Source organism: Toxoplasma gondii, chromosome VIII, assembly GCF_000006565.2.
Source record: "Toxoplasma gondii ME49 chromosome VIII, whole genome shotgun sequence".
NCBI lineage: Eukaryota > Apicomplexa > Conoidasida > Eucoccidiorida > Sarcocystidae > Toxoplasma > Toxoplasma gondii.
The window spans coordinates 546940-561869 of NC_031476.1; the positions used below are offsets into that span (position 1 = coordinate 546940).

The window sequence follows — 14930 nt, forward strand, 5'->3', positions numbered from 1 at the left end:
GTGTACAAGTGGCTTTCGATACCGCATTCGATTGTGTCAGCAAAGTCGTTTCTTGTCAACGCGCGGTGCCGCGTTGTTCTCGTCAAAATGCTGATTTCAGAACGACAACGCTAGCATTCGGCTGGTTCAGGCAACCAACGGTGGTGATCAGAACAAGACGGCTCCCTCGTAGGCCACGAGCCACTTTGAACGATATATGCATGCGTAAAAACGATGAAAAAAAAGTTCCGCCGGCAGCTTCCGAAATCACAGGGACCTTTGTGTCAGTCGAATGGACAATTGATACCAATGTTTGAGGGAGAGAGCGACCGCCAGTCTCATCTCACCAGCAAAGCAGAGGTTGCATTTCTCTAATGCTGACGCCTACTACACGCATGGCACGACTGTCGTATGTATTGTAGCGCATATGCTATGGTCGTTGTTCATTGCACATGAAATGACAATTTTTAGGAAGCGCGATTCTCTCGTGGAAAAGAAGGGTCGTGCCAATTCATCAAAACTCTTTACACGAATCTCCAGAAACACATGCGTACTTCGGTTGAGGGGTGCCATGGGTCGACACTGAAACTGTGGAAGACTTGCCATGGTTCTGTAGAGAGGTCCAGTGGCGAAAGCCAAGAGCCTATCGGCCTCTCCATGTTTCTCTCCCTAACTCAGCTGAGAGTGGATCTTCTAAGGGATTCCCTGTTAGCGCCGTCAAACGAAGAGTGATACATTTACGGTGGTGTACGATTCCTGGCGTGGGCAAAAGTCATTTAGTCACCGGCAACCTTCGTTCCAGCTGAAACTTGTCGGTGTTTCAGCCTGTACAGGCAAAAACCGAAAAACCTTAATGGACGCAGAACAGCGCCTCTCTGTCCAATGTACATAATCCTAGAGTGGAACCACGTTCTGACTTTTTCGCAGAACGCGCTGGCGAAGACGGACGCGACCACACGATAGTTGGTTTGAGACCACGATACGCAAGACACTCGTATTCTCCCCAAGAATTCACACACTTTCTTAAAAGAATATCCGTAGACACACAACCGGATAAGTGTGTGAACGAACTGGCACATATGCGACATTCCTCAACTTCTCGATCACCAGCGCTTGGCTACACCTCGTTTCGGCTTGGGCAGAGATGTGCCGGCGTTGTGTTTCCTCGCATTTCGACTGAGATTCACACGGAGAAACAAAGCAGCGAAATAGTTTCGAGCGTGCATCTCGGAGAATCCAAACAAGGCCTGGCAGGCGAGCATAAGAACGACAACTTCACACTACACACTCCGTATGGCACAAAGATTGGGCATGCTCTTGGGACACTTAATGAGGATGATACGCGACAAACGATCCTCGTAACACGATTCTTGAATCGTTCAGAGTCACCACTTTGCCGTGTCATTTGTTCCGGCATTTGTACCACAAATGCGCTGCACTCGTCCCAAAGAAATGGCTGCTAGGTCCACCAGAGTGCCGCCGCGCTTGCTGTCGCTGGTAGTATCGTTGCGAATACAAAGTAGAGATAAAGTACGTCATACAGTGAGCTTACGCTCCCGAAGATGCGTCGCGGCCCGCGGATGTTTCACCAACTACCAAAGCAAACATTTCTTACATAGCTTTATAGTATGTCTCTGCCGCTGAATCGCCCGCTCGATCCGCGTCGAAGAAAGTACACTTCAGGCAGCAAAGCATCCACACATCCGCAACACATTCGGTTCACTCTTGTTGCCTGTGTAGACCTGTAGTGTGCTGTTGCCACTGCATGGCGTCAACTCACTCGTTTAGGGGTGCATGACTGAGGATGCAATGGACGAGAAAGTTCAGACAATCCCGCGAGTGCAGGGAAATACTTCACGAGGTTGCTTGAGGAAACAAGTGCCGGTACCGTTCCAGCAAAAAACGTCCGTTCCCGGCAATGTGCGCACACAGGCGTCACACAACAACATTCTGTTGGACTGTGCCCCAGGTCGTTATTGCGAATATGATCTAAGAACAAAATATTGCTTTTAGCGTCTGAGCAGAACGAGTTTCAAGACCGGTCATGCTTCGCCTTTTTGGCTAGAAGTATGCCAAATACCGTTTCAGTGCTTTCGAATATCTTACCCCGTAGTCTCCGCTGTCGTCACCATCCGACGGATGACTTCCTACGGCAGTTCGTCCTGTGAGAGGAGACATGCCCGGCCCTCCATACATGCGATCATACCTGGAAAGAAATGAGAACAGGAAGCAGCTGCTGCAATAAGGAGAACAGCGTTAGCGCACCAGGCAAGATGGGTATGATGAAAGACGCATATTGCCACAATCTCCAGCTTGTCAATTTACTTAGCACCTTTTAGTGTCCGTTATTTGTGCAGTTCTGTGATGTGCCGGCTCAGGCAATGGCTGCCGTGCTAATGATTACGCAACGGGTGAAACGTGGGCACGATACCAGGCGCTGAATGCGTTCACCAGCTCAACTTTACAGCGAGCAATCTCGTGTTCTCCTTGCGTTAAGGCAGCCTTTATGTTCTTCCTTTCCTTCATGGCGGCTCTAATCTTGTTTTTCGTCTCCTTCAGCTTCTTCATGAGCACGAATTCTTCCTCATCCACAACTCTCTGTCCGTCCGTCCCGGGGACCTACGGACACCAGCCGGCAAGTCGTCTCAGGCGCAGCTGAGTAAGCGAGTTCAACAACAATGTCTTAGAATAGCAGGTTCCAGAGCGAGTCGGGATTACTGGCACTCAGGCTGGAAAACAATGCTGAGGAGCATGCCGCAGCGCCTGTTTTGTCAACGTGGAAGGTGACGTAGGAAAGAGAAAACATGTCCTGTAGCACTCCTGACTAAGACGGAAGTGTCGCAGACCTACCACCATTGTGAGCTCCTCGGCTGCCTCTTGTTTGATCCGCAACTTCTCCTTGAGGGCCTCCATCTCGTCAACGTAAACAGTAATGCTCTGGATATAAATATTTCACAATGAACATTTGATATTCATAGACTGTAGCATGAATCGCTCTTGCAAACTCCGACACTAAACGAAGCCTACTTTTGCACGGTAGAGGCAAGCCGGCAGGGCCAGCTACAAGCGAGTTAACGTTTGACAGATATATCATCGACCTGCCTCACCGAGAATATTTAGATAGCGGAACACGAAAAGGCACTCGTACACAAACACATCTGTCTGAACAGAAAGTTTTGCGGCAACTGATATGGTGATGGCGTTCTGTTGCTCGAAGCTCAAGTACCCAGTTCTGATTGGGCTTCCAGAATGGGCGGAAAGGAAAACAGCGGTGGCAGAAGGCACTATCAATAGTCCGGTAAGAATAAAATGCCTACCGCAGCGAGAGCTGTGAACGCCGAGCGTTTCTCATTCAGTTCATGACGAATTTGCATGAAGCTGTCTTCATATATCTTCCCCTCGCCCTGCTTGAAGTCAAAGTACGCTTGTTTTCGATCTACCAGATCACCCTCTCGCGCTCGCGGCAACCGAGATGGGGATCCGTCTTTTAGGCTTTGTCTGAGACGAATGTTCGCAGTGCTTGAAAAACACACGTGAGTCCATGGAGACACGTATGAGGAAAGACAGTCCAAGACGAGGCTCTACAGTGTTCAGCCTGCAGCACTAATCAATGACCAGGGTTGCGTGCTCGTAGACAGACAACAAGAAACTCAGTGCGCGGAATGTGGGTACGTGGCTGGCATCGTTGATGCACCTGAATTTGCAGAGCACACCAGTCCTTTCTTTGGAATAAATGAATTTAGACTTATGACGCACCGATAAAAGACAAGGTGCACTCGAAGTAGACCCATAGATGTACTGAGCGTTGTCGTAGTCATGCTTGCTAGCACAATAGAACTAGGGTCTGAGAATCATAAACGGTAGTAGTTAACATTCCTTCTTTTATTCAATTGGGCAGAATCGCTTACCGCGGCTTGGTGTTGTCATAAAAGCTCTGCTGAGGGCTGTCGTTCCTCTCCATGCTCTGCCTGGTTTCTCTTATGGACTGGTCCGGGTCAATGCCGAGGGATACTCCTCCAGATCCAGGATCATCCACGCCAACATCTGCGCATCGCCAGTACCAGAACGCAAACCGATTGAAGAGGTTTCACGTGGTGTACCATGCTCCACTGAAGACTTCCCCATGCATGTTGACTCCTGCAAATGCATAAGGCCCATGTTGCCATCCCCGAAAAAGCCAATGCGAGACTCGAAGACAGAGAAGTGTTGCTAGACTTGTCACGGACTACTTGCCTCGTCGCAAAACTACCAAGAAGAAGGATTACTGGGTTTTGCGTGCAAAAGGCAACCGGCTGCTGGTGGGAACAGTCATCGGACATTCTTTCACAGGTTGTCCCTTCATCACACTGTGAGGCGCGCATCAGGAACCGATGCTATCCACTGTGCAGCGTACAGAAACATTGGCCCTGTTAAAGCATTTTCTCACACAGAAGGTCAGTTCCGACGTTCGAACACACCGCTCACTTACGCATCGGCCCCGGCTTCACAACAACGGAAGTCGGCTGAGCCTTCAGTGTCGCCGTGGCTGCTCCCATGTTTTCTTTCGTTGCTGCAGAGCTCCCTGAAGCGGAAGATGCTGCGACTCGCACATGTCTCTGCTTGCCAATCTGTCCGTCACTTGGATCTTGTGCTGATACACCTGTAACTGATTCCGGATGACTGTCTTGTGCATCTCGCTTCGGGACAAGAGCTTCCTGGTATAGCTCGCGCATGATTCGCATCAACTCATTTACTTGCCTGCGTGCACGCCGATATATCTACAGTAGATGATAACAACTAGTCACACTGCTCGGTGGCCGAGCAGGCAAGCTGGTCAGCACCCCAGGCGTCCCACTTCTGGAGATCCTTCACTTGTTTCAAAGCTTGCCAAGTAAGCGCTAGTCCTAGCGGGACTCAGGGTTCTTTCCGGTGTTGTCGCAATTCGTGATTCTGACAACCGGACACGTGGGCGATCAGCTAGACACTACCAAGCGTCAGATGGCATTAAGCGTAATGTGAAACCCAACTGAAACTGAAATTTGGAAAACAGGAACAGTCGTATGCCGTCAAACAAAGCATACCAGGATTTGTTAAAACTGCAGCATTGTCGCCTGTTCTGTAGGCAGTTTACCTGAGGGAAACGATCTCAATAAGTTCTGTTCCGCCTTCGAAGAATGCCTGGGCCGTCTTTTTCATCTCTTCCTTTTCGTCAGGAGAAAGTGCTTCATACGCCTTAAGTAAGGCAAAGCATCAAGTAAAATAGAATGCGTTGCATAGTTGGTGTCCATTAGCCCAACCAGTGGTAACACCTTGTGTGTGGCTGCCAGTCCGAGAACATGCCATGCGCGGAAACCTCGTTTTTCTCTAGGCACATCCTCTTTCTACACTTTGACGGGCGAGGCGGAGCCTTCTAGGAAACGACCACGCGTGAATCGCACTAGTTGTTCCTGATACGCGTATCTAATTCAAGCGGAGTGGGACTAAAACGCAATTGGTGCCATCTGGGGGCACGTGTGAGAGGAACCCTTTCTGCAGATAGGGTCTATCACTGCTATAACGTGTAGTCCAGGGCATACGACTGAGCAATATGCAGATCAGCCCCTTGTGGCCCGAGGCAACAGACACCGCGTCAAAGCGTTTATAACATACCACTTGTGTTCTGCCACAGAGGTTGTTTTGCATTTGCAGTTCCTGCTTCAGCGAGCGGATTTCACGCTCGTACTTTCGCAAGAGCGATAACGGATCAATTTGCACGTTGACAACCGCTCTGTTGGACACCTGAATGGACATGTGCCCAATACGGGGAGTCGTAGGATCTTGGTACCTCTAATCTCTCACTTGGTTGCGGGTGGCTACAGTAACATCTGTTCAAAGCTGACATTGTCGCGCCCTCGTTAACAGAAAGACTGGAATTTGCCGAAGTTCAGCTGAACATGCAACTAAGGGAGATGCCAAAGAAAAGGCTGTAGGTGGATTCTTCCAACTGCCTTGGGCAGGTGACTGGCTGAAAGGATGAATCTATGTGACAGATCCGTACGATGGGGAAGGTGGAACCGTTATAGAGGTAGGAAGGCAAACTTGGAAACCGCTTGCACGTGTGCGTACAAACGCCACACGCGTAGTTTTGCACGGAAAACACGGTCTTACGCGCATCATTCGCGTCGAAAATCTGAGGGTACTGATCGTTTCTTCCATGTGCTGCGGCTCCGGCCAGATGTTAGTGATCATGCATGTCCGACAATTACCGCCAATAGAGTCCTTGAGAAGGTGAGTCAATCTGGAGGATCGATAAGGGATGTGATCCCGGCCCCTCTCTCCCAGCGCCACAACAACCTGAAAATTGAAGGCAAAGCGATGCAGTCTGCCGTTGTGCAGAACCACTGCCGAATGCTGAAGTCACCCCTATCCTTTTAAAACGTTACAGTGTCCCTGCGAAGAGTTACGCGGAGTGATATCGAGTTCATTATTGACACTGATCATCCTTTCCTCCGGTATAGGCAGCGGCAGTCCGGTTCTCGCCAAGTCTTCACTGCGGCAAGAAGAGATTTAAATCTTAACCACATGAGAGTTAGCGCACTTTCGGGTGGGGGATTGCTGTAGAAGGCCGCGACCAAGCTGGTACATGCCGTCATTCACCATTGCTCTTATTCTTGCCTCGTTCTGCTGCAGTCGTGACTCATAAAGACGACTACAGTTGGACACACAGAACTACGCAGCACACATCTCGTAACGAGTCTACAATACTCACCTGAGTGCCTATGATTCAGTTAGCATTCTCAACGTGGTGCATAGTCAAACATGCTTTGCTTGCCATGATGGTATAAGAACACGCGGCTACTTTAACTGTCCCTTTCATGATACGGTACGCGGATTCTGACGCACAGGTCTGCGCATTGAAGCGATTCTGCGGATCCTGCCCGACTTGCTAACTTACCATTTCGAGAAAGGACAGAGACTTGTTTATATAGGAGCTCTCTCTTAGTAGGATGCCATCCGACTTTGTTTTCTTGACTCGTTCGCAGCCAGCCAGATCCACCAGGTGAAGCTTGGAAGTCACGATTCTATCGTTCGATTCGACTCGAGATTTGCCCTCAATATAGATGCTGAAAATACAGTGAGATCTGCTCGATTGAGCGTTCATCGTATGCCCTGCAACGGCCCGATTCATGTCGCCTTCAAAGAAGTGGTTCAACGCTTCTTCTTCTGTAGCAGCTAGGCGGAGAGTCAAACCTCGTACGAACAGGCCTCCTTTCGCATCTTCCTGAATCTAAACGCAAATGACCTCACGTCTTTGCAGTGCCCGCACGACGTCATCCTAGAACAGGCGATGGGGATGTGCGACACTGACTCTTTAAATGTAGTAATGGGAAATGTTACCACAGTAAGCGTTTCATCTTTGTGCTCTGTGTGTCTTGCATTCACGACAGTCTCTCTCCTCTGTAGATACAAAGTTGACACTACGGCTTTTGTTCTGACCATGTTTGTGGATACAGAGTCGGTGCTACGGGTGATTACCGGACACCCCGATGCAAGAAGAATGACAGCTTGACTGCAGGCGGGTCGAAGAAAGCTGTACAGCTTGACTGCAGGCGGGTCGAAGGAAGCCGTATAATCTCAGCTTTGATTTGAAACAGGTACTGTCATTAGGATTTTCCTTCGTCAACGACGGATGGACAGTTCCTACGTTCCTCGTTAGATCGGGCGTACCTCTTTGTTGTGCCAAGGGCTCTCACCTGCAGCTCGTTGCCCGATTGCTTGCCGACAGACAGAGACGAGAGGAGGTCGTACATGAATTCTGTGTATATTTCAGTGTACGAGATGCGAATTGTATATGCGGTCTCTGGTCGGTTTGATACCTCCTCATAGATGGCACTGATTGCTCGCGGGATGATACCACGTAGCTCAAAATTACGAGGACCGCCACTCATCGTGAAGGTCTTTCCCGCTCCCGTCTGACAAACGACACGCGCAGTAGCGACACTCCATCACACCTTGTCAATTACTCGGTTGGATAAAGATTTTTTGGACCATAGAACATCCCTTCTTTGCTTGGCACTTCTCGGAATCATGCTGCATGGGGACATTTTCCAGGAAGCGAGCACACCGAGAAATTCTGATATTACATGAGAAGAGAGAATCGGTTGACCGATGTGATTGAATTGGCAGTGGAAAAAGCTGTGGAATATAGCCTGTCGGAGGGGACGCTACGGTGTTCCGGCGGCAGTGCAGTGTCCAGTTCTGAGGGACCCAGGCCGCGGATGCTCAAGTAGAGCTTCCGTTGTCGTTTGCTCCCACGGCAGTTGCTGCATTGCATTTCTCGGGTTTTTGGTGAGTTATATCTGGCCTCCAGGACGAGTTGTGCGATCTAGTGTTGAAACATTACCTGTCCGTAGACCATAACCGTGCCGTTGTAACCCTCCATGACGCTGGTGATTATGTCTCGGACGCAGTCGTCGAAGACACGCTCCTGCGGAGCGTTGTGAAACATTTTGTCGAATTTGAAATGGGACACGTCATTTCGGGAAGGCACTGTCACGTCGATTGTCCCCTGTTCTTCATCGATGCAGAATATTTTGTCATTGAAGTTAGGCGTGGGCCGCGTCCTGACGGCGACTCGAACGCTGTTCCGCATATGCGACATGAGGCTCGCAAATTCTGTACAGAAGCTGTTCGTTGAGGGACCGACATGCCACACGAAGCCACTGAACTGTTGTCTTCACGAAAGGGCCTACGTCGGCAGCTGATCCACAACATGCCCACACTGTCGCTCATGTCGCTGAAGAAGTGCCTACAACAGCTTCGGCTGACTGCGTTAGGCATGTGATCAGCATCAACCCAGCGACGGCGTTGAATTACCGGGTAGGGCTTTTCACAGGACACTGTACATCCAGATCAACGAATGACTGGCTTTCTTCAGCCGAACTATTATTATGGTGTCAACATGACGGCAATTGAACGACTTTTTCCGCCACCTCTGGTACGACAGGTTCCAAAACAACCCTGCAGTCTACATGTGGGCTAGAACATGCGCAGTTCTGAAGCTGATGAGGCCTACCAAGAATCAGGGAGGCGCTGGAAGTGTGACTGCTCAGCTGATACACAGTGTAGGCGGCATACGGCCACCCACACAGTTTCAGCAACAGCTCGAAAGTGGGGTGCCAGAGATTGACACGATGAGGTCACTCAGACGGGTAGAAGCGGTTTCGCTCGACATCGCAACCTGTCGCTTCTTGGTGGATGGGCGCCTGCTCCTGCCTCACGTGTAACACAAGAGAGGCTTGTATAACGGGTTGGGGTGGAGGGGCGTCCGTCGTGTGAAATAATTCAACCATGGAAATACGAACTTGACAATGAATTTTTGACCACGCGAATACATCAAATTCATGAAGGGAACCTGCTTCCGCTTTCGCATAGCAACTTGGGGCTTGGCACAAGGATGGACAACAGGGTCGGGGCCCACGGGTGGCCCCTCGAATCATGCGTCGTTCCTTGAATGCTGAATTACCTGCGACCTCCACAAAATGAACACCTCTTCTTCCGCCTTGAATTTTTTCCACAGTTCATCACTCCTTCCACTCTGAGTTTTTTGTGGCACACCTTCCTGCAGACGGTTTCGCTAGCATTTTCCCGATGCATTGACAGTAACGTGTGTCAATATCGTTGGGTGTTCGTGCACAAACTCAGTGTATCGTATTTCACATTTGGACAAGACCTTTCTCAGACGTCGGAAGTTCTGCTGTGCAAACGATTCAGCCCTAGCTGTTTGCTTCTTTCCCCTTCCTCAGACAGGCTCAGCGAAGGAGACGCTGAAAAAAAGTCATCGGGCAGGTGTTTTTAGTCGTGTGTACAAAACGCATATCCGACCGACACGCGTATAATCTTCCTCGATCACAAAAGAACGCCTTCTCGGATATTTACGTCCCCTACAACTACGTTTATGCGCCTTCTTTCCTAGAATGATGACGCCCAAAGAGGGTCCTACAAGAGGGGTCACGACATTTAGACAACCACAGTGTAAGCAGAGAAACTAACCTGCGATGAATGCTTGTCGGGACCGCAGGGCAGTTGCGGACATGTAGCGTTGCAGAAGCAAGGCGGAAAGCTTACATCAACACCCGACGTTCTGCGACTAATTACTGTAACTCGGCATTCTTATCATGAAATATCGGGGTGATGAACTTGCAACTCTGAACTGTTTTCACCCCACCTATTTAGAGGAGCAGTCGCGTGAAAACTAGGATGCTATTACCAACGTCGTCAGCCGTCCGATTATAGTCCTGATATGCCGTTGGATGCATTTGTGAGGGGAGAGACATGACTGAAGCAGGAGCCAGACTTCGTCAAAGCATGAATATTAGTATAGTTGTGCTCGTTTCCAGATCTCCACAGTCCCCTCCCTAAAAAAAGAGGCTTAGTGGCCGCCGAGGCTGCGTGTTTCGCTTCAAGAGTGGAAAACCCTTGATGCTTACGATTGAGGCCACACCACTTCAGGTGTCGTAATGCCGGAGTAACTTCCTACGTGTTTCCATGTTTCTTCCAACCCTCCCTTTGACATTAAAAGCTCTCTCTTGAACGGCCAACAACTGGTGAGCAGACGGTTCCGGATAATATCTGTTCTTTGTTTGTTGCGTCGTGTTTCTCTCGTTTTCCGTGAAGACTTCATTTGTATCTAGCCTGTGATGCCCCAATGTACTTGAAACGGATGATGCCCTTTAATCGTCCACATGAGCTGTTTACACCATAGCTGCTGATGGCTTTCATTTCACACGTTTTCCTGCCCCATCTGCGTGTGTGTTGCCAACGAAAATCGAACAAACGGAGCCCAATCCGTGTCAGTTTTTTCGTGTTTCTGTGCTTCATCAACGGCCGTATTAACTGCATACCGTGCGAAAAGTCTGTCACGCTCTAAATAAGCGGCATCGTCGGTCGGGCAGCCAGTGACAAGCAACCAACAAGAGCACAGCTGTCATACGATTGGTCAGAGGAAACCCATCTTCGACGCAGCACGTGATATACCTTATTGATAACAAGAAGCCAAGCCAAATGACCAAATGTCTAGCACGGGAATTCGAAAACTCGAATATCTTTAGAGACATCTCCGACGTAACACCGAAGCGCTGCCGGGTTGGCATTTCCACAAAGAGTAGCACTGCATGCAGTTCCCGAGCAGCACCGTCCACTTTTCCCCGATCTCGCTGCTGACCTAGAGAGACTCGGCACATGAAGCTGACACGAGCATCCAGCAACGGCGCAGCTGCTGGCACAGACCATGCAGTTCGGTTTATAAGGAAGACGATGCTGCAGAAGCAACCGGAGGGAACTGTCCCGCGAGTTTCTTGGCTCCGACGCCTCCTCTGTCACAGGGGAGTCTGTGAAAACGCACAGACGGCGGTCAGTTCCACAACTCACCAGCACGGAGCCGATGTCTCTGGTAGAACTAGACGGGAGCGCACTGCATGCGGAAACGCGACCGAGAGAACCATGAGGCGCCGTGCTAGCCGCAGCAGAGTGAACGGCGCTCGGACTCGAAGCCCAGTACAAAGCTGCTGACGACAAGCTGTGGGGCTGGCTACTCCAGGATGGCGCAGGAAAAAGTCTGGCGTTTCGGGACGAGTCTGGAAAACAGATACCATTAACGCACAAGAGACTCACAGACACCAAACTGGAGAGTCCTGACAACCCGGAAACAATAGCTACACCGATGCGTCATGACTGGAATGCTCGCTCGTGTCCTGTCCAAACGCGCTTTGGCAATCCTAGTTCATCGAGTTACGCGACACTTGTCGAAAGAGACGGATTACCGTTTCGGTAACTCGAACACGAATGCATGCCACAGAACGTTTGAAACACGCGCTCCGACGACAGGAAGACCGTGAGAGAGGAATCTTAGTACACAAAATGAACCACGACATCCCCTGAGACAGACCACCATCGGTAAAGCAAGCCGACGACGAAATGCTGGCGGCAAGCTCCCTTTCTTTTCCACCACACTCACATCACCAGCAGCTTCACCGCAAGTTACTTGATGTCGACGCACCGCTTACACACGCTCCATCACATTCATGCATATACATACACCTGGATAGACATATATATATATATATATATCTGTATATGCATAAGCCACAGAAAAAGTACCCTATCTCAATGAACGATGCACATATAACTATACACATTTGTGTCAGAGTTCTTTTTGAGTTCAGTTGCCGGTTGTGCTGCCAGAGAAAAGAGGGATGTCCACTGTCTCAGTGACAAGGTTTACTTGCATAATCAAAAACGGCAAGATGGCCATCTCCTAGTCCCACGGCGACCCTGCGGCATTCAGGGCTCATGGCGAGAGAGACGACGAAGGGCGGATTTAGGCACTTAGTGTCTCCCTGGCGGTCGTTTCGCGCTTGTATCGATTGACCTTGGGTTCCCGAGTTCGCGCCCTTGGAAGCCTTTGCCTGGGACGACTTCTCTTCCCACGGCATCACGTGGTGCCTCAGATCTGCGACCGCTCGTCGCATCTCCAGGCTCGTTCGCGGCTTTGCCTCGACAAGGTTCCACGAGTTCACGTTGAAGTCGAAGCTGCACAAGGGATCACAGAAAACAAAGGAAAACAAGAGAAAATGGAAGTGGCAAAGAAGACCAACAGACCTACTAACGAAGTGTCTACAGAGCTCTCTGAACGCTGAAGAGCGACGGCGAAATTATACGAGTTTTCTCACCCTTTGGCATAGAGTGTAGTCAAATAGAGATATTCGTTCATATTCCTTTCATCTCTACGGCGAAACCTGCGTCAGAGACGTCTACGCTCACGCCTACATTGCATGCATCGGCGATCTACACACGCATATATATATATATATATATATATATATATATGCATATAAGCGTATACATATGTATGCATATAAATATGAATATACACTTTTTCATACATATTTATGCATATAAATACAGATATACATGCCTATCGTGCTTGCCGAATACGGATGAGAGGTGTGTCGCAAAGGTGGACAGACCCATATCGCATGCGCCAAGCGTTCTGCATGTCACGAGCTGGATTTTCCAGGTGGAGGCAACGTATCGAGAGAAGCATTGAATACCACACAAAAAAATAAGTCAAATCGGCCATAAGCGTAAAGCAACTGCCGCTCCAGTCGTTCAGTTACATTCACCAGAATTGCAAACAGCTCGCCAACACAGCCTGCAGGACTTGGGATCAACAGCCTCCTCGCCAGAACTTCACTGAAACAAAAGACGAAAACACATCGTGTTATTGTCCGTCAGAAAAACTCGTCAGATGGGTCGCGTCCTCTTTTGTTCACTCACCCTCCTGTGACGAGGTCCGGAACCTGACTATCTTTTCGAAATCTGGCGACGCCGCAGATGCTGCGATGCATGCAAAGCAACCTGTCCCGTTGAAGCTGGAGAGCGGCGCCCAGAGCACCCTGAGACCCCACAGTATCCACAGGCGCCGCAGACGCGCCTGCGACCTCTACCGAGGTGAGGGGCGTTCTGTGGAGGGCCACGACGACTTCGCCGCTGTCGAGTGGAAGGGCGAGACAGACAGGAGAGTAGCCTGGAAGAGCTGAACACTCCGCATTTCCAGAAGCTTCCTCCGTCGTCACGGAACGGCCAACCCCCCTTTTCTTCTTAGTAGGAGTCCGGCGTGACGCTGGCTTCGACGGAGACCCCAGAGACTCGCCGCCCGGCAACGAAGCAGCGAATTTCAGATCTCGCAGTTGCTGCGGCGAAGGACACCACAGGTCGAAGTCGTTGATGGTGAGGGGATCGTCGTCGTCTTCAGAACACTCCACATCTTCCACGGATTGTTTCCTGTCTTTTCCTGAAAGACGTTTTCGTCTGTCATCCGTGACAAGCTGCGCGTAGTGTTCCATGCTCCAGATCGCTGCTGCTTCATTAAAAACACAAACGCCGCCTTTGTCTCCGTTGTCTCCTCTCTCAGTCGGTTCTTGCGAGCTTGCGCTGCTCCCGCCTCCGGCCACTGAGCGTTGGTCTGCCTGGGTTCCATGCCCAGGCGCAGCTGTCCCTTGTGGCTTTTCTGTGTCGAGTGTCGACGCATGCAGAAGGCCCTTGGGAGACTCTGCTCGCGCGCCACAGAAGGGTGTTGCGGAGAGGTCGAAGAGAAGCAGTTGACTAGAGCAGGCCACGTAGAGAAGCCGGCAGGATTCAGGGTGGAATTTGACGGCTCCGAGATTCGAGGTCGAGTCCTCCGAGGCGCCTGCTGACAGGAACAGCGGATGCCGGATGCATGCAACGGCTTTCTCTTCGCGCATGTCCCACAGACGAACGGTCCCGTCGTCGCTGGCGCTGGCGAGGAGCGACGAAGACCAAGGCGTGAAGGACCAAGGCACGTCACCCTCGAATTCTGCACTCGGAGGCCACAGGCTTTCTTGCGTGAGCGGCAAGGCCTCAGAAAACTGACCAGCGTCGCAGGGACATGCCGGTGTCGAGTGAGGTGTAGAGACAGAGGAAGGCGAGGGCGGGGATCCTGAACCAGCGGACGGCGTGTCGACTGCTTTAAGGGCACCTGGACCTGGAGCTGCATCGAAGGGGGCATCTGTCCGTTTTTCACAACTCGCTCGACGCCGGCAGGAAGACACATTCCCTTCGAACCCACACCTGTATTCTGCGGCTTCTCCCTCGTCTTCGCTGCTGAGATACTGTCGCCTGCGAGGCCAGCGGCAGTGGGAATTGCGGAGAGAGAACGTAGAGCAGAAGAGGTCAAGGCCTACAACGGAGTCTTCGTGGCCCTTCAGGACCCGACAAGCGACGGAGGGAGAGCTTGCACCCTCGTGCAAAGGAGACGCGGCAGGACCTCGAACGTGACTCATCTTGATCGCAGCCGGATTTTCTGCCGAAGAAGTCTGGATAGCGGGAAAGAAAGCCTGCGAACGATGTTCTCTGTGTATGGCAAGCACTACGTTGACATCCAAGGGTCACCGAGCGTGCAAGTGGCTGGT

At 50.7% G+C, this 14930-nt stretch overlaps 2 protein-coding genes across 2 annotated transcripts; both read right to left on the minus strand.

The window, feature by feature from the left end:
• Positions 1-2379: 2379 nt before the first annotated feature.
• TGME49_230020 (kinesin motor domain-containing protein) lies at positions 2380-8590 on the minus strand (the record flags this gene model as incomplete). The annotated part of the gene is made up of 11 exons (XM_002367882.1): positions 2380-2598; positions 2830-2916; positions 3297-3477; positions 3888-4023; positions 4448-4716; positions 5090-5190; positions 5608-5736; positions 6106-6291; positions 6893-7225; positions 7692-7910; positions 8342-8590. The coding sequence occupies 11 exons, from the start codon at positions 8588-8590 to the stop codon at positions 2380-2382; spliced, it is 2109 nt and encodes a 702-aa protein (XP_002367923.1).
• Positions 8591-11013: 2423 nt separating this feature from the next.
• On the minus strand, positions 11014-14801 carry TGME49_230030 (WD domain, G-beta repeat-containing protein; the record flags this gene model as incomplete). Its single annotated transcript, XM_018780243.1, has 3 exons — positions 11014-11573; positions 12221-12528; positions 13276-14801. The coding sequence occupies 3 exons, from the start codon at positions 14799-14801 to the stop codon at positions 11014-11016; spliced, it is 2394 nt and encodes a 797-aa protein (XP_018636899.1).
• Between the last annotated feature and the right edge of the window lie 129 nt (positions 14802-14930).